The sequence below is a fragment of the Pipistrellus hanaki genome (assembly GCF_964339955.1).
Source record: "Pipistrellus hanaki genome assembly, chromosome: 8".
Taxonomy (NCBI): Eukaryota; Metazoa; Chordata; class Mammalia; order Chiroptera; family Vespertilionidae; genus Pipistrellus; species Pipistrellus hanaki.
In genome coordinates, this window is record NC_140510.1 from 45,484,527 (window position 1) to 45,508,512 (window position 23,986).

General features: G+C 35.3%; 1 protein-coding gene across 2 annotated transcripts in view; it reads left to right on the forward strand.

Moving 5' to 3' along the window:
* Positions 1-23,986, forward strand: part of DYNC1I2 (dynein cytoplasmic 1 intermediate chain 2) — a 47,040-nt gene that overhangs the window by 18,299 nt on the left and 4,755 nt on the right. For both annotated transcript variants that reach the window (XM_084892324.1, XM_084892323.1), the window contains 9 exons: positions 5,539-5,654; positions 14,540-14,635; positions 14,849-15,011; positions 15,119-15,218; positions 16,001-16,126; positions 17,000-17,146; positions 17,501-17,614; positions 17,916-18,049; positions 19,727-19,871. In XM_084892324.1, coding sequence (XP_084748450.1) covers positions 5,539-5,654; positions 14,540-14,635; positions 14,849-15,011; positions 15,119-15,218; positions 16,001-16,126; positions 17,000-17,146; positions 17,501-17,614; positions 17,916-18,049; positions 19,727-19,871 — 1,141 coding nt within the window. The remainder of the gene's footprint in view (positions 1-5,538; positions 5,655-14,539; positions 14,636-14,848; positions 15,012-15,118; positions 15,219-16,000; positions 16,127-16,999; positions 17,147-17,500; positions 17,615-17,915; positions 18,050-19,726; positions 19,872-23,986) is intronic.

The window sequence follows — 23,986 nt, forward strand, 5'->3', positions numbered from 1 at the left end:
AATATGGTAATAATTTTATATAATGACAGGTGATACTAGACTTACCATATGATCACTTTGTAAGGTATATCACTGTTGCAAACTATGTTGTATACCTGAAACTCATATATTATTGTCAATTGTACTTCAATTTTTAAAAAGTAAGGATGTTATTCACTGTATTGAAAAGTTCTAATGATAGTATGCTAACTTCTGTTTAAAGTGTAGATTTTTAATAAGTTGTAAAACAAGAAAATAGGTATTTAAATATCTTTAGGGGTATTTGTTCTTATTGGAGAATGAATACAAAATTAGTTTTTCTAAGGTTAACAGGGAGGGAAATTCATTCATTCATTCATTCATTCATTCATTTATTTGATTGACTGATTTCAGAGAGAGAAGGAGAGGGAGAGAGAGAATCATTGACTGGATGCCTCCTGCATGACCCCTACTGTGGATTGAGCTTACCCAGGCATGTGCCCTAGACCGGAATCGAACCTATGACTCTACGACCCTTCAGTCTGCTGGCCGAAGCTCTGTCCACTGAGCCAAACGGGCTAGGGCAAATTTTCTCTTTTTTAATGAGATGATGTACATACTGTTTTGATCTTAGTACATACATTGTCTCCTTTGAACTCATTTTAAATATTAATTTTCAAGAGAGCTGAGTATGTTCATTATATATATGTGTATATAGATATGTACATATATATGTATATACACGCACGCACGCACACACACACACACACACACACACACACGAGTAGAAAACTAAGACTTCCACTAAATCATCTCCAGATTACATAGGGGAAAGGTAATTGATATTGTTTATTAATTGGTACTATTGCCAATAAAATATTAGCATTTTTAAATATAATGGCTTTGAAAAAGAATAGTGTCTAATAATGAAACAGAATTAACTCGAATTGAGCAGGCATGATAATAATGAAAGAATAAAGAGAAAAAGAAGAAATATCACAGGAAAATGCATGAAGATGTGTGAGATAGCCAAAACTGCCTAAGATTAGCACATTCAAAGAGATGAAAGAGATATATTAGACATTATCAAATATGACAACAAAACATGTCACTATTTCTAAATGTCAAAAATTTCTATTGGAGCTGATGGTAATTCATGAATAAATATAAAAGGCTATAAAAAATTGGTATTTCTCTAACTTTTCAGATTAGGAAATTATATTTCATTAGGTTTCTAGTTCACTTTCTCAATCACAGAATTATCTCTAAAATTTAGGTAATGGCAATTATTCTATTGGGGAATCATGCCTCTTAATTCCTTTGTTCTATTCTCGATCAGTTTATCTCTCAGGCTTTTGGATTATATTGTAATTTTACTTTATATGTTTGCAGATACCTTTAATATATAATAATCCCATATGCGATGTGTGGCCGGTCTAGTCTGTTTTCTGTACAGTCTTTCAAAGTTTTACTTGATATTAGACTGACATGACATCCTCAACAAGGAGTTCTATGTCACTGGTAACAGCTCTAGCTATCTATCATATGATGTAATGGCTTTGACAGAACATTCCTTGGAGAGCATCTCATAGAACCCCTTCTGGTTTAACAAAGCTTTAGTTTTTTGCTGTTCATTACTTTGTACAAAGTAAATTTTCACTCTGATTTCCTCTTCTTTTGCATATAAACAATACTGTTTAAGTCTTTCTTTATACTTTCAAAATGAAGAATTCCTCTAGTTCAAGTCAACTTATTGTTTTTATTGATAATTGTTTAGGCGAGTAAAGTACAAAAATCATTTTTTAATATTTAACTTAGAGGCCCGGTGCATGAAATTCGTGCGCGGGGGAAGGGGGAAGTCCTCCTCAGCCCAGCCTGTACTCTCTCCAATCTGGGACCTCTCAGGGGTTGTCCAACTGCCAATTTAGGCCCGGCAATTGGACATCCCTCTCACAATCCTGGACCACTAGCTCCTAATCGCTCACCTGCCTGTCTGCCTGGTTGCCCGTAACTGCCCCACCTGCTGGCCTGATCGCCCCTCATTGCCTCTGCGTGCCAGCCTGATCGCCCCTAACTGCCCCCTGCTGCCAGCCAGGTCACCCCCAAATGCCCCCTCTCTGCCACCCTGGTCACTCCTAATTGCCCCATCCCTACAGGCCTGATCACCCCTTACTGCCCCCCCTGCCAGCCTGGTTGCCCCCAATTGCCCTTCCTGCCAGCCTAGTCACCCCCAACTGTACTCCCCCTGCTGGCCTGGTTGCCTCTAACTGCCCCCATCCCCTACCGCCAGCCTGGTTGCCTCTTACTGCCCCCCTGCCAGCCTGGTCTCCTCCAACTGTTCTGGTCTCACCTAATTGCCCCCCGACCCCCCGTGCCAGCCTGGTCACCCCCATGCAGCCTGCTTGTCCAGTCATTTGGTTGTCCCTTACTAATCCCCCTGCTGCAGGCCTGGTTGTAGTTAGTGACAGTCAATTTGCATATTACCTCTTTATTATATAGAATATTATAGCAATTTTAGTTGTACATTATAACTTACATGAGATGCTAATATTTTGACAAAAATGGTAGCACTGAATGTATTGTGCTTAACTCTTTAATATGGACTATGAGCATCATACAGTACTGTATATAATTATTTTATATATTGCTAACCTTTGAGAATGCCAATGTGACAAAGTACCTTTTGTTTTAATTATGATTAGATCTCACTGAAGTGGAAAATATCCAATAGGCAAGGCTTTAAAACACAACTGAATATTTATTTAGGATGGATAACCTCCAAAATTTTAGTTTAGGTAAATCCTTTGAACAAAAATATTTGTTCTGGGAAAAGTCTATTTTTTTCCTAGAGACAGAAATCTGTAGCTGCTTTCTAAAGTAGATGACATGTAAGCCCAAGGCAGTGCTTAACCCATAAATTACAAAAGGGTCACATTTTGGAAACTTTAGCTATTTTATATCCCAGTGGAATAGTCTTTGGCTTTCTTATGGAAAGGCTTATGTGTTGACTCATTTCCTTTACCAATATGACAATTTCCTGCACACATTTAATGTTTTGGGCAAGATTATAATATGTTAACTAAAATGTTTTTACTAATTTCTTTTATTAGGAAACTTAAATTTAAAACTATTTTTGTAGTCTCACTTGTTAACATCCAAAACTAATGTATTATTTGTGTTGTTGAATGCTTGGCTGTTCTTATCCATTATTGTGCAATAATAGTTTGCCTTAATCTGAAAATACCATCTTTTAACATTTTAGGTTGTATGTTTGCATCCTTAACTGTATTATGCTTCTTGCATGCACTAGGGTTCAGTGATACCTGGTGGTTTTTTCATACTAACCAGAACATGTGGTTTTTAATGTGAACAGTACTTTAGCTATTCATAGAGTATATTTGCTTGACTAACTTATGGCCTTTTCTGCTAATGCTTCATGGTTGTCCTACAACCATTTAGGACGCTGCATTGGGATACAGATCCATCAGTTCTTCAGCTTCACTCAGATTCCGATTTGGGGTATTGAATAGATTTATTACCTTTCCTTTTTTATAATTAATCTGATTCTTTGTGAAACTGTCCAAATTTTTATTTTGCTTAAATTTGTAATATTCAGTATATAGTTAGGAAAAGTGTTATATTTTATTGTGACACCTCATTTATCCTCTGTCATTTCATGAAAGAGATATTCTATGTATCTGATTTCCTAGATACCCTAAATCTGCCCATTTAAGTGTCCAGATTCCTTTTATTACTTTTGTATTTTCGATATAAGTTTTTAAAAGAAGTGTTACAAAGTTCCCAGACTTTTAATACATATTCTACATGTGATTGAACCTTTTCTGGGTTACTCACTATAAATATTGATTTATTTTCCTATGTTAAAATTCAGTGATGTTTTCAGAAGAACAGAGCTATTGGTCTCTATACTATGGCCCCAGACTGCTATTAGTTTATTCATTTATTTACTAGTTCATTTATTCACTCATTTATTCTAGTCTCCAATGCAAAATATAAATGTTAGTTGCTGTCACTGTGCCTGACTGAGAGAGCTATTTTCCCTTGATAATTTGCATCTTCTAAAGCACACAAATGACCAATACCTTTGGAATTCTATCTAAAGTAAGAATAAATAAACCTTGAATTGCAGATGAGAAAACTATATATATTAACTAGAAGGCCTCTCTGTTGGCTGCCCTGAGGCTCTCCCACCCCCATATGCTTCCTTATTTTCTAGAAAAGTGCTTTTTAGATAAGTGAGGTTTTACCTCCCTATCATTCTACCTTTAAATCTTAGAATATTTTGTTTGTTCTAATATTGTGATTTTTAACTACTAAGTTGTATATGTACTCAAGTTAGTACTTGTCCTAATAGTTGTTGGCTTGACCATTTTCCCCAGATGAGTGCTCATGAGTGCTTTATTTTTCTTATGGTTCACATCGTGAAAATCAGAATATAATATTTCTTATTTCAAATTTTATTCTTAGAATACTAGATTATCAAAATGTATTTAAAATTTCTCATTTAATTCTTCGATTATGCTCTTTTTCTTTCTTTAAGGCTAATATATTCCTTAAGTATAAAACACATTAAAAATTTCTTATGGCCCACATTTAGGAGCTTAGAGAAATTAATGATATATATAATTCAGATATACTGCTTGATATTCTGGAAGTTACAGCAATGTCTTTGTTAGATATCCTTTTAAAACAGCTTCATAATTGAGAACTTCTTGGCGAGTTTGGATGCATACTTTATTTGGTTTAAAGTGTAAACATCTAATATAATAACTAAGAAAAGATCCCCCAGAGATATTTCTCATTTGGTCCATTTTCCTCAGCCACAACTTTCTTCTGTTTGTCAAAAGAGAATGTTTTCCCTCTATTTAAAGTAGAAGTGACTTTAATAGTTTTATGGTATTCAAAAGATCTGTTGCTTTAATTTAGGTATAAAGTATCTGCACTGTAGTTTGTACGTATATGATTTAAGGACAGTATGTACCATGAAGATATTAGCAATTTAAGTTTAAATATTTCATTTTAAAATTTAAGTGGACTGTATGATTCTCCATTTCTACAAAGTAGAAAAAAAGGTTGTGAACTAAAAATTATTTTTCAGTCTTTAAAGTGAAGTCTTCTAATGGTGAAGGAAACTAAAAGTGGTCTGAGTGAGATTCATATATCTGATTTTTCAAAACAGTCCAGATTCATATCTTTGCAGAAAAAAAAAAAGTTCTTATCATCAATCATATGAAGCAGACCACTACAAAAACCCCATCTTCTTACTCTGTTATTACCCACACATTTAATCTAAGAAACTATAAATTATTTGCCTTTTTAAAGTAAAAAATAAATACCTTGAATGATTCAGAAATATCTTTTGTTTTTGTTACCTTCTAATTCTTTTGTTAAGATAAAACCAATTCATTGTTCATTTAGAATTTCTTGAGTAAATCAGGGATTTAAATCACTGTGTTGGATACACAATGTTTAATTCCTACTTTTCTAAAATAACATGGTTTGATATAGTTAAATGTATCATTTATTGTATTTTAAAATATTTGTGTTAACTTTATTTAGACGAGGACCTATCAAACTTGGAATGGCTAAAATTACACAAGTTGACTTTCCTCCTCGAGAAATCGTGACATATACAAAGGAAACGCAGACTCCAGTTATGGCTCAACCCAAAGAAGGTGAATATCTATCCTTAATATGATTGTCATTAATTCCCCCCCCCTTGCCTTATTTTTTAATAAGTGGATTCCCCCCCCCCCCCCCGTGGTTTTTTGTTTTAATTTTTTGGCATATTTTCTTAAGCGGAAACATCATAAAACTAATGCATTATATATTTATGTATTTGTTTTTTAGAGTTTGAAAACTTTCTTTTAAAACTCTATTAAAAGTTAATAAAGTATAAGCTACTGTGTTTCCCTGAAAATAAGACATACTCCGAAAATAAGACCTACTTACAGGTTTCCTTCTGAGTGAAATATAAGGCATCCCCCCAAAAATAAGGCCTCCCCCCCAGGCTAAACATGAGAGATTTGGTGCACTGATTCTGAAAGAAATGGAGTCACAAGAAATTCACCAGGAAATTTAGGAATTGGATTGTTATGATGATGTTCCAGAAGATGATGACATGATTGTCATTGAATAAATGAGTAAATTCTTGATACTGTAGGATTCACAGTTTGTCTGGTTTGTGTTGACAACTTCCGTACTACCGTACCGTATACAGATAATAAATTTCCTTTGTTTTCATTTAACAATAAATGTGTACCGCATTCTTCTTCATGGAAAAATAAGAAATCCCCTGAAAATAAGACCTAGCACATCTTTGGGAGCGAAAATTAATATAGGACACTGTCTTATTTTCGGGGAAACAGGGTACATATAATATATATATGGTTAATTAGCATGTCCCCACTGGGGATTGAGCTCCCAACCCCGGCATGTGCCCTTGACTAGAATCAAATCTGAGACCCTTCAGTCTACAGGCTGCTGCTCAGTCCACTGAGCCAAACTGGCTAGGGCTGATTATGGAAAGTTTCAACAGCAAAGAGTGCCCACTATATATCAGGTATAGTGTGAGGCACTTTATATTACCTTTAATTTTCTCACCAAAACCCTTAGAGTTAAGTAATGGTTCTGTTTGCTTATGAAGAAACTTAAGCTGAAAGAGGTAATTTATCAAGGTTCACATTGCCAGTAGCTCAGATTCTAAATCAAGTCTGACTGACTCCAAGATGTGTTTTCCCTCTTATGCTGCCACTGTAGCAGCATTTTCATGTTTTTATGATAGTTAATCTATGGTAAAAACTTCAATTAATATTATAATCCACTATACACAGAAATATACATGATTAACTGATACAAGTTTTATGAAATAGCACCTCCCTTTTCTATTTCATTTTATTTGTTTGTTTATTTATTTATTTATTTATTTATTTATTTTAATCTTCATCTGAGGATGTTTTTCCATTATTTTAGAGAGAGTGGAAGAGAGAGAGAAAGACAGAGAGAAATATCCATGTAAGAGACACACACTGATTGGTTGCCTCCTGCACCAGTCCCAACCAGAGCCTGAGCCAGGGAGGAGTTTGCAGCTGAGGTACCGTACGTGCCCCTGACAGGAATTGAACCCGGAACCCTTTGGTCCGTAGGCTGACGCTCTATCTACTGATCCAATCCAGCTAGGGCTCTATTTTATTTTTTAAAATGTTGAGCATTATGTACTAAATTTATTGGTTTAGACCTGTAGTTTAAAAAATACTTCATTAAAAAATAGCATGGTTTAGTTAACTTATTTATTGGTGTATGCATCGGAATAATATTATTTTATAGTGATTATCCCGTATAATAAAAGGCTAATATACAAATCAACTGAATGGCCGAACAGCCAGTCACCATGATGCACACTGACCACCAGGGAGCAGAGGCTTAACACAGTAGCTGCCCCCTGGTGGTCAGTGTGCTCCCACGGGGGGGAGCACCTCTCAGCCAGAAGCCCTGATCCAGGCTCACGCCTGGCAAGTGCAGTGGCAGTGGCAGGAGCTTCTTTTGCATCTGTGGCAGTCGGACATCCTCCAAAGGCTCCCAGGCTGCGAGAGGACACAGGCTGGACTGAAGAAGTCCCCCGAGTGCATGAATTTTCATGCACCGGTCTTCTAATCTAAGAATACTATATAATAAAGAAGTAACATGCAAATTGACCATCACTCCAACACACAAGTTGGCCGCCCCATGTGTACACAAGATGGCCAGCAGGAGAGAGCAGTTGTGGGGGATCATGCCAGCAGGGGAGGGCAGTTGGGGGTGACCAGGCCTGCAGGGGAGGACAGTTAGGGGTGACCAGGTCAGCAGGGGAGGGCAGTTAGGGGAGCAGTTAGCATCAATCAGGCTGGCAGGCGAGTGGTTAGGGAGTGATCAGGCTGGCAGGCAGAAGCGATTAGGGGCAGTCAGGCAGGCAGGCAGGTGATCAGTTGGGAGCCAGTAGTCCTGGATTGTGAGAGGGATGTCCCAGATTGGAGAGGGTGCAGGCTGGACTGAGGGACGGACACACACACACACACACACACACACACACACACACACACACATGAATTTCATGCAACGGGCCTCTATTAATAAATAAACAGCTTTGATCTTTCATTGAGTTAAATATAATATTTCTTCACTGAAAGAAGGTGTAAGTGACAAGATGGGTGAACTGAGCCCAGTTTTAAAATCACAACTGATGCAGACATACCTTTAAATTTTCACTGTGAAGACTAGACTTAGGTATAAATTTTTACAAAGTTCAATATTTATTCATTTGCAACCTAATAAATACTCATTGGTTCTGCAAATTTAAGAGTGTATGCTATAATTAAAGACACTAGATTATCCTTTCTTTGTTTATTGTTGTTGTGTTTAGTTTCAGGTTAAGGTAAGTAACTGAAGGAGAGTGAGAAATGTTTCCCAATACCATGGGCCATCCTTAGCCTTTGGTACTATTTATAAAAATGAGATAATTTTCTTTCTATATTGTTACAGTTATTTTCATGTCAAAGTTTATTACATTAAGTTTTTTTCTCAGTTTATGTAAGTTTCTAGAAAGAGGAGAAAGAAAAAAAGCCTGAAATTAAGGTTTTATAATGAAAATACTTTATGCTTAACTGCACTTGTGCTTATCCATTGCTTTAAACTAGGGGTGTCGAACTCAATCAGAGAAGGGGCCAAAATCTAAAATCCAGCCTAAATCGCGGGCCGAATGGTTTACTGAACAGTCATAAACTGACAATGTCATAAACTGACAGCGGAGTGCAGTGATGACAGCGCGGTGCGGGCCACATTGCAAGGCCTGGCGGGCTGGATTTGGCCCGCGGGCCTTGTGTTTGACACATGTGCTTTAAACAGTAGTTCTCAAACTTAGCCTGGCTGGTTCCCATTGAAGAATTATGTAACAAATTCCAAAACTCACCATGAGATAAAATTGCAGGAATCACAATTTGAGTGTAACGGACAGTAAATTAAACTTGGGTAGGCAGTGTAATCAGTGCAGAAGTAATTTGAATTACCAAATTGAAGATAAAAATTGGTCTTAGATTTAACTCTTACCTTTCTCCCATTTTTTTAAATGGCTGGATCTATTCTTTTAAAAAGCAGTAGTTTTTATTTTGCCTTGTTTTTCTTTTCTCCCTTGCTAGCCATCTTCTTGCTTTCAAGTTTATTCTGTAAGTTGGTGGCACAGTTTCTGAACTGATGTTCTTTGCTGCCTTACAGCACCTACTGTGAATGAAATTGACTAGGAACATGCGACCTTAGTCTATTTTATTCGCGGCAGGTAAAAAGCTTCTCATGGCAGGAGCATGGTGCCCACAGATACACTCCTGGAAAAGTTACTTTCTGCCTTTACCTTTTTGAAGTTTATAACTCTCTTTGAAAATGGCATTTTTTCTTATTCACCTCTCAATATGGATTTTGTTGTTGTTGTTGCTGTTTTTAGGAACAGATTTTTAAAGAGGAAGTTATCCTAAAGGTTATCTAATCTAATCATTAGATAGAGGCCTAGGGAAGTTAACTGAGGCCTAACTGGTTTCGCAGAACTTTTAATTTTTTATTGCATGATCTTAACATCTGGAATCCACATTTCCCAAGTAGACTAAATTTGTGGGCCTCTGGTTAATATTAATATTACCCTTGTCAAAAATAAATTTTTAAAAAATTCTGGAATAAATAGCACATTTAATAAATTAGTTTTAACCCTCAGAATCAGTAAGGAATTTTTTCTTAATATTGATTGAAAGACTTTAATCAACATATCTGAAATTATGGTGTCAGAAAAATGTAATATTTATGAGAGCCCAGCTCACAGAATCTATGTAAATGATGCCAATACTGTCTAAATAAAATCTGAATTTTATATTAAAAAGACCATGTAGCCGGAACTGGTTTGGCTCAGTGGATAGAGCATCGGCCTGCGGACTGAAAGGTTACGGGTTCGATACCTTGGTTGCGGGCACACCCCCGGTGGGGAGTGTGCAAGAGGCAGCTGATTGATGATTCTCTCTCATTGATGTTTCTAACTCTCTATCCCTCTCTCTTCCTCTCTGAAAAATCAATAAAATATATTAAAAAATAAAATAAAAAAGACCATGTAGAGTACTGGCTTGGTAGCTTAGTTGGTTGGAGCGTCATCTGTATACAAAAGGTTACAGGTTCAATTCCCAGGTTACGACATGTATGGAAGGCAACCAGTTGATGTTTCTCACATAGATGTCTGTCTGTCTGTCTGTCTCGTCCTCTCTTTTCCTCTCTCTCTAAATCAGTAAAAATATACCCTTGGGTGAGAATAAAAAAAGAAAAAGAAAAAGAAAAAATACCAGTGACTTTGCATCTTATTCTAGATGTTTAAAAAAATAAAAGGAATGGATTCTCTGATGCATTCATGAAGCTTTGTCACAGTATAAGTTCTCTTAATGATCTTAAAGAGTAAGTTATAAGACGATAAAATTATGGATAAATTGGTTGAAGTGAAGCAATTCAAAGCAATGTTGATCCAGAAAAGGATTATTTTGAAAATATTAAAGGAAAATTATTCATATCTGTATTTGTAAATTAATGATTGTAGAATTTTCTTCTATTCTTATTTTCTCAAAGATGTTCATAAAGTTATTTATAAGATGTTCATTAATGTATATTTTATATGCAGATAATTTCTTGATTTTTAAAACTCAGTGGCAACTTCCTTCATACCATGAATAATCAGCCTGCTTTTTAAATTCGATATTTGTCATTGGATATTAAACTGTCTTAAAATAGGGGACACCAGCATAATGAAAACAAACTTATTTCCTATACAGCATTAATATACTAATGATGGGATTTGCTTTTCACTTCCTATTACGGATTAATCCTTGTAAGTGATAGATAAAATGTTTAATGAGGACTTTTTAGGACCTTTGCATATTACCTATGTAAATGAGTTGTAATATTTTAAGTATACTTTTTGGCTTATTCTTATTTAGATGTCTCTTAAATGTAATATGACATACAGATGATAAAACTTGCTCTGAAGACACCCTTCAGTTTTAACAAAAGCCACCCATTTCACAGATGATTTAACTTTGATTAACCTATTCCATTGTAACAGATGATTCCGACAACTGGAATTTCATTCTTTGGTGTTATTTCTAGGTGCAGTTTAATTTATAGAACAGCTTTTCTTTCCATCTCACCAAAATACATCACAATTTTGATGTTAACTCAAAGTAAAAATTCAATGGTTCATTAAACCTAGTCTTAGCATTCATTGACAAGAGATTTGTCATTTTAAAAGTAACTGCTACTTTTATGCATTCTTTACTGCTCAGTTTATAACCTTAGATTCCCTGTCAGAGAAAGCATGGAGTTAACCACTTAGCATATTGCAATGAATATTCATCAATAAATTGATGTGACATGGCAGTCCCATTTTTCAGTCTTCCTGCTCTATTGCAGTCTTTCAGTTTTAAATATATATTAAAGCTTATCGTATAATAGAGACTAGCTTAGATCTTTGCAATTGTAATATTTTGCTCGTGCTAATAGTCTTTTAGTAGCTATTGTTATTAGTTTTTAATAGGAGAAATATCTTTGTTTTAGAGGAACATTCCCTAGTTGGATGTTTCTGATGTTAAGTGTTTTTGCCAAATATTTGGTTTATAGGTAATTATTAAAATCAGCTTTATAATGAAAATGTTATGTTTTTGCATTTTATAAGAATAGCAGATCATTTATTTTTATGTTCCTTCAAGTTCGTTTAGCTTAATCATTTTAATGAAATTTGGGTTTAAATATCTATCATAATTTTTAAATCAGTTTTTAATCCATGTGTAAAGGGAGCTATATATGTTCATTCTAAAATGAAATCCTAAAAAACATGTATTTAAATAGTTAATAGTTATTATTCAACTATAACTAAAATGACCTATATAGGCAAATAGGTATGGCAGGTGCCATATAGTAGGCAGATACAGATCACTGCCTAACATCGTCTACATTTTAAATTTTAAAAGGAAAAGAGTGTCTATAAACAAGATCTTTTCTTTTAAATATGTAGATTATGAGGTCACTTAGCACTAAAATACTGACCATATGCATTATGACAGGAATTTGACACATGTCATTGGAAATGGTATTTAGAAGCCGTATAATACAACAAAGTTGAGGGAGGAGAATATGATGTGGGCAGGAGGCTGTAATTTATAATTCACAGTACTCAAGAGTGACCTGTCCAGGGTGATTCAAAATCCCTATCTTTGATTTTAGGTTTACATTCAGTGAATGCTACTAATGAAATTGATTAGGATAATTGATAGTATTAGCAAAAAATGGGGGGGAAAAATATATATATATGTATGTATGTATGTATATTCCCAGATTTAATTTTTAATTGAAGTAAATATTCTATTATTCTGAAAGTTAACTTTTAAGTTAAATGTAATTAAGTAATTTTATTACATTATACTTGCAGGTGACTTTATAGTAAAATTTCATTCTAATGTTTGAGCAGTATAGAATTGTTACCAGTTATACTGTTTTCAGATTAATAATCCGTTGTATATGAGAACTCGTCTAAAAAGGAGTACTGTCTTTCTGTTCCTCCATGTGATTATATTGTTCCCCAAAAAGCTTTCATTTTTTAAGTAGCACAAAAGCTGTAATTGGCATGCTTTGTAAGGAAGTGTCAATGTGCAAGAGAGTGGCGATCACTAAGAATTCTTTTACGTGTTCTTTCCCCTTTGCACTACCGCCTCCTCAGCGGGGTCACTGAGATCACTAGCTTTTCTTGAAATGGCCATTTTCACTGGCAGGTGCATTATACCCTGTATTTTCAGATTGTTTTTCCATTCTGAATGTTTGGCAGGTTGATTGCTCTGGCTGCATTGACGGAGAAAGGGCTGACAAATGCGGTTGGGCTGGCTGAAAAGACAGTGATTACTGTTTTCCTTTGTGGCTGATTGAGGCCCTTGAAAGGAAAAATTTTAACCTTCACCATTTGGTTCAAAAGTATGAGCATATATTGAAATCATTCGTGCCATTTATCCTAGTTCTGTAAACTTGTCAGAACGTAAAAATCTCTCTATTTCAAGTAATGTAGGATTGGCATACGTCATTATCATTTTGATTAAGTTGGAGGTTGTATCATTTTGTGCATTATACAGTGTCATTTAAAGCTTTCTTCCCTACAGCTACAGTTATATTTTTATTGCTTATACTGTAGAGTTAGAAAGATTTTCATAGCTCTCCAAACCTAACACTATGTGTGTGGTTTAGCAGCTGGTGTGGCCTACAAGCTGCGTTTTGTTTGCAGGGCAAAGGCTTATCTGTAGGCCTCCTGGAGTGCGGGTAATTGCATGGGCTCGCCATTGGGAAGAGACAGGATTGGAAGCAGTCAAGCGGAAGAATGTTATGCCATCCCATTGCCACCTTGTAGCAGAAAGACACAATCCCAGCAATGCCATCTGGTTGTTGCTATCTAGTCAGCTGGCTTGGCTGTGGGACCATGACTTGGCAGCTGGTTCCCATCCTTGACCATTCTTTTGTGTCCGTTGTATATATGTGTGTTTTAGATAATTTCAAACATGGGTCAGGGGAAGGACTATAACTAACAAGGAAATTCCCTTATTGAATAGGCTCTCATTACTCGAGATGTACTGTGCTACTGTGCTGTAGATCCCTGCTGCTACTCCCTCATAGACAAATGACACATCTGTTTAGACAATAAAAAAAAGCGTTTCCTCCATAAAAATCCATCTCAGTATGTAGTGAAAGAGAAGTAGGCAAAGCTGTGTATTCTATAACATTTTAAAATAAGTGATTTTAAGTTATTTCCTGGTTTGGGAATATAAGAATAGATTTAGTAATAAAAAAAAATCTTCTAAGCATTGTATATTATCTCAATATATATATTTTTACTCAAGAAAACATTAAGTGCTTATTGCCACATTATATAACGGTGGTAATGAGACTTGCATTTAAAATGACAGAATAGAAAATGTGGTCTCATAGCTATTATCTTTAAAATCTGCCTCTCAAATAGCAACCTGAGAGTTAATGTAAGCCGTCTTTATGCCATATGAAGACCCATTAGACACTGATGGTTTCAGATCATAAGTAAGCAGCCAGCTCTGTAGGCTATTTCGACATTTGATTTTCTTCATTCTACAGCATTAATGTGTCAGCATGCTACATAAAACTACGTAGGAGTTGCATGTTGTTCTGTCTGGAATGATAAATGCTTGCAAGCTTTTAGAGATTTCCCTAAGGAATTCATCCTAGTTGCTTAAATATCTTATTTCAGTTTCTGTAGCTACAGAATTTGGAATGACTGTTGATAAGATGCCACATAGGTATGTATAAAAACCTAAAGGTTCTACATAATTCTTTCTTCAAAATTATGTTGACAAAATTCATATTATTTGTATTTATTCTGTCTTATCAGTGATTTGCTTTTGCTTTTATGTAAAGAGTTGTGATACCTTCTGCCTATGACCTAAAAAAATTATCTATTATTTTCATAAAAATAATTCTTGTTCTGTGTTGTTTTCCTCAGATGATGAAGAAGAAGATGATGCAGTGACTCCTAAACCACCTATTGAACCTGAAGAAGAGAAAATTTTAAAAAAAGATGAGGAAAATGATAGTAAAGGTATTTTAAAGAATTTAACTTTAAAAAACTTTGTTGATTCCTAATAAGATTCTCTTTATTGTTTATATATGAAAGTAGAATAAAATGCTCTAAATTAAAGAGGTGCATCTGGTTGTAAAAGAATGTGTGGCATTCATTGATTCAAACTATAATAGTGAGTTGACCTGATTTGACTCACACAAGTCAGACTTCAGAAAAACATTTGTTTTCCAGCTCCCCCTCATGAGCTGACTGAAGAAGAAAAGCAACAAATCTTGCACACTGAAGAGTTTTTAAGTTTCTTTGACCATTCCACGAGAATTGTAGAAAGAGCTCTTTCCGAGCAGATTAACATCTTCTTTGACTACAGTGGCAGAGATTTGGAAGACAAAGAAGGGTAATGTTTAATCACTAAAATTATGGCTTTAGCAATGATAAGTTACTTTAAGATTAAGAGGAAGAATTTATAACACCACCTTTTTCTGGATTTGGTCTTTTCTATAGAGAGATTCAAGCAGGTGCAAAGCTGTCATTAAATCGACAATTTTTTGACGAACGGTGGTCAAAGCATCGGGTTGTTAGTTGTTTGGATTGGTCATCTCAGGTAAATTATAAAACTGGTTGCTATTAATTCATTTTTGTTTTTTCTTCCTTTATTTTTTTTTTTTACATTTATTGAATTTATTGGGGTGACATTGCTTAATAAAATTGTATGGGTTTCAGGTGTACAGTTCTATAATACGTCAACTATATATTGCTTGTGTGTTGACCACCCAGAGTCAAGTCTCCTTCCATCACCCTTTCCTACCTCTCCCCATCCCCTTTCCTTCTGGTAATCACCATAGAGTTGTCTGTATCTGTGAGTTGTGGTTTTTGGCTTTTTGCTTTTAACCTTTTATTTTAACCATGGAAATTTTGTGTAATTAAATCAATATATATCATTTAAAATAATAATAGATGGGGGCAATGTTAAAATATGTACACAGATAATTTAATAAAAAATTTTTTTTAAATAAATAAAATAATAATAGATGATCCAATGTTTTTTTATTCATTTTGTCTTATGTAAACTGTAGAAGAAATTATTGGAACATTATTTATATTTAAAACTTAAGATTTTATTTATGCCAAAATCCAGTTTCAATTGCTCACCAAATCCTTTGGATAAAATTGTAATACATATATTAATTAAATTAATTAAAACATTTTAAATAACTAATTTAAGGTAATGTTACATTCCAGTAAGCATAACTCTAGAGATATCTCTTTTTTTACGAAGTGTTATGTATTTGTATTTCAGAATAATTTGATAAATACAATGAATAACTAAGAATGTAAAAACAGTTCTTAACATAGCATTTTTTTCTACTTGCTTTTTATGAGCAGTATCCAGAGTTACTCGTGGCTTCCTATAATAACAATGAAGATGCTCCTCATGAACCTGATGGTGTGGCCCTTGTATGGAATATGAAATACAAAAAAACTACCCCAGAATATGTATTTCACTGCCAGGTAAAGTCTTCCTCAAGTTTAAGAATTCATTAATGAATTTAGACAAGTTCCTTTTTTCTTTTCTTGTCAACATGATGATTTTATTGGGTTGGCATTTACTAAACCACCTCATATTTGCAAACAGATGTTAACAGAAAACTAAAGACTTCTCAATTCAACATGATCTGCCTTTTTGTAGCATTTCTGACATCTCTTATAATGTTTAATCACACCTAAAGTTCTTTGCAGTTGTGATTTTCTGTTATTGTGATTGATTGTATAAAAGAAATCTTTTCTAAAATGTCTTTTCTACAGGGTCTTTCTTAGGAAGTTATTTGCTGAATATACAATTAGACTGTTGGCCCACTGAATTACTTATACATGGCCTGAGGAGTTGGAACTAGATAGTTTTAAGTAGAAACATATGTGTGAAGTAGGAAACAGATGCAGAGTTTTAAAGAGGATTTAGTAAGTTAGAATTTGCAAACCTTTTTTTGGTTATATAAGTTATAATCTTTTAATATTTTAATTCCGGAAAAAAAAACACTTAACTGAGTCAAAACTAGCAAGTATTCTGTTGTCAGATTATTGTTAGAGGTTAATGCAAAGCCAGTTATCTTTTGACTTAATACTGTAATTGAATAAAATAATATTTTGCTTTCTTTATAAGTTACTTAAACATATTTATGTAAGTAATCATTACATTAGACTTTTAAGCAAAAAATATTCAAAAATAAATTTTTATATTCTGGAACAAAGTAAAAATTTTAAATGAATTTATTTACTTGTTTTTATAACCTCTAATACCTTATAATGAAGGGGAAAATGCATTTTTATAACTTGTCAAGCTTCTAATATTTGAACCTTAAATTTAAAAATCTTACTTATTTGCAGTCAGCTGTGATGTCTGCTACATTTGCAAAATTTCATCCAAATCTGGTTGTTGGCGGTACATATTCAGGCCAAATTGTGCTCTGGGATAACCGTAGCAATAAAAGAACACCAGTGCAAAGAACTCCACTGTCAGCTGCTGCACACACAGTAAGTAGAGAGGTTATTTCCATTAGACTTCTGTGCTCCTTCACCATTAAATACTTAGTAGTGCCCATCAGAGTAGCCTCAGAATGGGTTTCCTTTGATGTGTGAATTCCTTATCATTTAGCAGCAAAGAACAAAGGCCTTTTTTCTATATTTCTGGAAATTTGTTTTATTAGAAACCTAATTCTCTTCTGAGACATCCTTTCATTAACAGAATAGCATCAAACTTCACATTAAAAATGCCCTGAAGATAAGAGACGGTTTTGATATGAAAGAGAATATCTATGATTGTGCAATAAAAACTTTTTCACTTTTTGGTGAAATAATTCCAGAAATTCTTAATATCTCTTTCTTCAGCATCCTGTATATTGTGTAAATGTCGTTGGAACACAAAATGCTCATAATCTGATTAGCATCTCTACTGATGGAAAAATCTGTTCATGGAGTCTGGACATGCTTTCCCATCCACAGGTAGGTTTATTTTGGAATACTCTAAAATTTTGAGGCAAATGTTATTTTTTAAGTCTATGAAAACCCCAGCTTATGTGTTTCATAAATGTTTTATAATGGTAATATGGTAATAGTTTATAAATCTAAACGTGTTAAATATAGCTTGTTGAATATATATTATATTTTCAAACCTGCTTCAGTTAAAGACAATTTATATAAGAAGTATAATAAAAGAATTGCTTACAAACCAATTAAAAATATAAATTTTCTTTTAAAAATAATTGAAAGTTTACAAAATAATTTCCTTAATTTTTCTTTCCAGGATAGCATGGAATTGGTTCATAAACAGTCGAAGGCAGTAGCTGTGACATCAATGTCCTTCCCTGTTGGAGATGTCAACAACTTTGTTGTTGGGAGTGAAGAAGGCTCTGTGTACACAGCATGCCGCCATGGCAGGTACATCTAAACTGAAATTTGCAATTATTTAAAATTTTCCCCTGAATAATCTCATTAAAACAGATTGCCCCTTGTTTAAGTAGAAATCTATCCTAGAGCCATTCATTATTTGTGACACATTATTTGAGGTCAGGTGTATAAAATTAAAACAATTTTTGAAAAATCAAAAGTTATTTTGGATCATGATGAATTCTGGATGTTGAAGGTTGTGGTGTAGTTTTGTATGTGTGCACATGCTTGCAGAAGTTAGTGGTGGAAGATAACATTCAGCGATTGCAAATACAGTATACACATGCCACATGTTGACCTTTCAAGTTGTATATAAGACTTTCAGCCATTTTCTCATTTTATGTAGACTTTGAGCTTTTAGTTCAGTCCTTCCTCCTGATAATTGTATTATCATGTACACATTTTAAATTGACCAGTATTTCTCCTGCTGTTCAATTTGTTTTGAAATTGTCTACCTGTACCTTATAATGGCTTCCTTAAAAAAAAAAAAAATTGAATATCCAGTTTTCATCTCAAGTACAGATCACCTTCACTTCAAACCTTTTGATTTTAGAGTAGTCCAGATTTTCTCTCTTACATGTAGTATCCCTTTATCCCTATTCCACCACTTCAGACATTGAACTTCTGAGTTCTGTTTTCAACACCATGTTTATGGTTCAAATATGTACTTACTAGGGGCCCAGGGCACGAATTCGTGCAGCTTGAAAGGAACTGTAGGCCACGAGGCTGCAGTGGGCACAGGGGCGGGTCTCAGCCCATCCTCTACGCCACATGTGTCAAACACAAGGCCCGCGGGCCAAATCCAGCCCGCCAGGCCTTGCAATGTGGCCCGCACCACGCTGTCATCACTGCACTCCGCTGTCAGTTTATGACATTGTCAGTTTATGACTGTTCAGTAAACCATTCGGCCCGCAATTTAGGCTGGATTTTAGATTTTGGCCCCTTCTCTGATTGAGTTTGACACCCCTACTCTACGCCCTCATCCGGCCCCTCCTACCATGGCCTCCGGTCCGTCTGCCAGCAGCCCTGCTCCCACTGCCACTCCCATGTGCTGACGGTGTGGAGCAATTGGGGCCAGCACCAGCAGCTGGTGTGAGTGGTGGCTGCTACCCCTGATGGCCCCTCAGGAGCAGGGGGAGGTGGAGAAGCCCTCAGGGGAAATTTGGGCTGGCAGCCACCTCTTGCACCTGCAGACAGTGCTGAGCAACTAGGACCTGCTCCGGCACCAGCTGTGGGTGCAAGTGCCGGGTAGGACTGCTGCATTCAAGAGCAAAGAATTTTCAGTAACCTGATGGCAGCGACTGCCCCGGCTTGGTCTACATCCCCCACTCACCTGCTCCACCATCCCACCATAGCCGACGCCTGCCATGTTCTGCACACACCTCCTGATGGTCAGCGCATGTTATAGCAACCGGTTGTTCGGTTGTTCAGTTGCTCCACCGTATGGTCTATTTGCATATTAGCCTTTTATTATTTATTATATAGGATTGCTTTAGTAGTGTTATCAAATAGATAGAGTAACACTCAATTTCAGTTATTCTGATATGTTATGAGCACAGGGTAAGTGTTGAAATTATTTCAAAGTTTGATAAATAAGCTGTAAAATAATGTTTTTGTAAGTGGTATTCTTACAGAGCTTTCCCTAACATTTTCACTTTGATGAAACAGCAAAGCTGGAATCAGTGAGATGTTTGAGGGACATCAAGGACCAATCACGGGCATCCATTGTCATGCAGCTGTTGGAGCAGTAGACTTCTCACATCTTTTTGTCACTTCATCATTTGACTGGACAGTAAAGCTTTGGACAACTAAGGTATCTAAAAACAGATGTCTGACCATTTGCTTGGGTTTCTAACACAAGGTGGTGCTCTAGTACTACATGGGAAAGATGGAAAGCTTTCTAATAGCTTAGCATGATTAACTGAAGATCAAACCTGATAAGAAGTTAGGATATAAGTGAGCTTCTAGAGGTTGTAGTTTTCATAAAAGTGTGCTGACAAATATGGTAATCCTACACACAAACACCAGTCTTCCAACTACTTCAGGCTTTTCGAGCACAGAACTGTCTGCCCTGAACTGAGCTAGAGAAAAAGCCTGAGTACCTCGCATAGCACCTCACATAGCTATCAGACAGCCCAGCACTAAAGTCATACATTTTTGTGTGAGTTTTTAGAGGTTTGTTCAGATTGCAGTGACTTATAGAACTGATGGGAAAATGGAAAAAAGATAAAAAATAATATAGAATAAGTCCTATTTTAAAAATAAAGCTACACATAATAAATTTGAATCATTAAGAAAGTTAGAGACTGTCCCATTGCACCAAGGTTCAAAATCCAGTTACGACATATACATGAAGCAACCAATGAATGCGTAAATAAGTGGAACAAGAAATCAATGTTTCTCTGTCTCTCATCCTTCCTCTCTCTAAAATCAATACATTCTAAGAGAAATTTTTTAAAAGAGGTATTGTATAAAGTTATGGATGAATATGTTATATTGTTGGTTGATTGGTGATTAATATCTTTTTGTGCTTGTATTTTGTTGTATTTCAACATAGAACTGTCTCTGAATAAGAATGACAGGCAGGCATATCTCTTTCTGGGCTAGGTATCGCTTTCTTCCCTGAGCTGCTTCGTATAGAACACTCATTTACTCATTGAACTGTGATATATGCCTCCTCCCTCTTCCCCACACATACATACCTCTCAAATGTTAGTGGCCAAAGAATGGGCCACTGTAGAATGGTGTTTTTATACATGCCTAAGGGCCTTCAAAAACTTTATCAGAATTACTTTTTATTCGAACTGTTCTGGACACAAACAGTTCTGTATGAAGGATGGAACAACAACAACAACAGTGTGCTGGTAAATATTTTTTATTTGCCAATATCATGACTCCCAGTGTCATTGCTCTGATCTTAGATTTATACTTCAAGGTTAATTGTGTTGCTGATATTTATTTCTATCCTGTCAAACCACTTGATAGAGCCTCTGTGCTCTTTAACATAATGGTAATGAATAACAGGCAGGTAAGTATTTTTAAATACTCTTTTTAAAAACATTGTTTCAATTCCATTTTAAGCTCTTTAAACCAGTATCTTTACATACATGAATTTAACCTAATTTTAAAGTGTTTTTCTTCTCTATCTCTACGGTCTGTAAACTGGAAGAATGCGCCATTAGGTATCACTGTATCTTTGTGTCCTTTTTAAGATCTGCCTGTGCCCCAGTAGCAAAACGAGTCCTTTTTTTCCGCTTTCTGTAAATCCTCTAAAAAATTCCTAGAAATCTCAATTTGGCACTGCCTCATCTTTAAAGTAATCTACTTCTGTAGTCAGCTTCTAAATTTATTAGGATATGGTTACCCTTTCAAAATACCAAATTTGAAATAGCACAACAAAAAGCACTTTTCCAGGCTTGAAAAATGGTAGGAAGAATATGTGAGAAGTAAAAGCTTCTTAAAAGTAACCTGAATATTTGTTCCATTAAATTTAACCATACTTGTTACAGGTGACTCTTAAAATGTAAAAATTATTTATTTCGGGGACAAAGTGTTTTAATGTATACATGGTATTTTCTAGTCTCAGAGCAATATCTATCAAACCATATTTACTATGAAGTGACAAAATTAAGATTGTTAATGTGATAATTTCTTAGAATTGTTAGTTTTCAGACTTTTGTAATCCTTACACACCTTAAAATTTGTTTACAGTCTCTGATGTCTTAAATCCCCTCCTTATTTTAACAACTTTCCTATTTAACACTTAGAGAATACAGCATTAAAATAGGATCAAAGATATTTTACTAACTCTTGAAATAGCAACTGTGCACATATTAGACAAGTTAAATGGAAAAATATTTTGAGATTGAGGTGTTTCGTGGGGAAGCCTACTGACCATTGGGACTTATTGGCAGCATTTACTATAGTGATTTGCTGCTGACCAGTGTCCAGCCTGTCTTTCACATATTTAGAAACTCAGTTTTGCCCATCTTCTAGAGTTGATTAGCTAGGGAGTGCTGACTGGAACTAAGACACTGATACATTAGAGAAGGTCAATTTATTAATTTGCAATGAGAAATAACTGTCAAAAGGCCCCGATACTCATGCTGGCCTGACCAGCTCATTGTTTCCCTGTAGACAACCCACATGGGAAGCCAAATTATAATCAGAAGATTGCTTAGTGAGCAAGCAGTTGGAACAAAGGAAGTTTTCTAATTTGAATGTTTAATGGCATCAAGCAATGATAACATGATTCATTCATCTTCCCACAGAATAGTCTTGCCCTGGGTGGTAATTCTCACAGTCCATTGACTGAGACTCTCTTCTAGACAGACAGTGCTTATATTGGAAACTGTCTGTATTTTGTTGTATAGTTTTTAATAGACACAAGTCTTCTCAAAAAGATCAAGTTAAGGAAGGTATTTCTGACCTGGGTATCATTTCTTTTTTGTTTGTTTTGTTTTGTTAATCCTCACCTGAGGATATTTTCCCATTGATTTTTAGAGTGGAAGAGAGAGGGAAAGGCAGAGAGAGACATTGATGTCGGAGAAACACATTGGTTGCCTCTTGCACGTGCCCTGACCAGGGCCTAGGTCAGGGAGAAGCCTGCTACCAAGGTCAAGGTACATGCCCTTGACCGGAATCAAACCCTGGACCCTTTGGTCCATAGGCCGACACTCTATCCACTGAGTTAAACCGTCTAAGGTGGTATCATTTCTTTTTAAAGAGATCTGTTTATTTCTGTTCTGATCCAAGTGAAAATGTATTTCCCAGTTCTTTTGAGAGCACCTCACTGTTATGTTCATGTATTTACTATAGGGACTCTTTTTAGTTATTAATCTAGATTTACCCAGTTACCCCAGAAAAATACAGAATTATTCTATTATTCCCTAGGAATGCTGGAACAAATAAACACAAACTAGGTGGCTTTAAAAGAACAGAAATTTATTCTCTCACAGTTCTATAGGCTTAAAGTCCAAAATCCAGGAGTTGACAAGGTTGGTTACTTTGGGAGGCAACTGAGGGAGAATCTGTTCCTAACTTGTGGTTGCCAGCAAGCTGTTTTCATTTCTCTTAGGTATGAACCTAGGAAAAGAATTGTTGGGTCATGTGTCACTCTAATTAGCATTTCCAGGAACTGCTAAACTGTTTTTCAAAGCAGCTACACCAATTTACATTCCCACCAGCAATTCTAAGAGTTCTAATTTCTCACATCCTCACCACTAGTACTTGTTATTGTCTATCCTAAATAGCCATCCTAGTGGTATGAAATGATATCTCATTGTGATTTAATTTGCATTCCCCTGATGGATAATGATGTTTCAAGTGCTTGGTTGCTATTTGTAGATCTTCTTTGGAGAAATCTAGTCAAATCCTTTGCCCAATTTTTAATTGAGTCATTTGCCTTCTGTTAATGAGTTGTAATGGTTCTAATAACTTATCAGATATATGATTTTCAAATATTTTCTCCCATTGTATAAATTATCTTTTCATTTTCACTTTCTTGAGGGTATTGTTTGAAGCACAAGCGTATTTAGTTTTGATGTAGCCCACTTTATCCACTTTTTCTTTTGTCACTTATGCTTTTCGCTTTTTATCTAAGAAACTATTGCAGAATCCAAGGTCACAATGATTTACTCCTATGCTTTTTCTTAAGAGATTTATAGTTTTACCTCTTATATTTAGATTTATGGTACATTTTAAGTTAATTTCCACGTGAGGAAGGAGGCAGTCCAACTTCATTGTTTTGCATGTGTATATTCAGTTGTCCCAGTATCATCTGTTGAAAAAACTGTTCTTTTCCCATTTAATTGTTATGACACTCTTATTGAAGATCTGTCATTATAACTTTGTATGGGATTTGACTAAGATACCTTTTTGTTGCTTATTGTCTACTAGTGAAATGAGTTTTCTCTTTTAAGAGGGAGG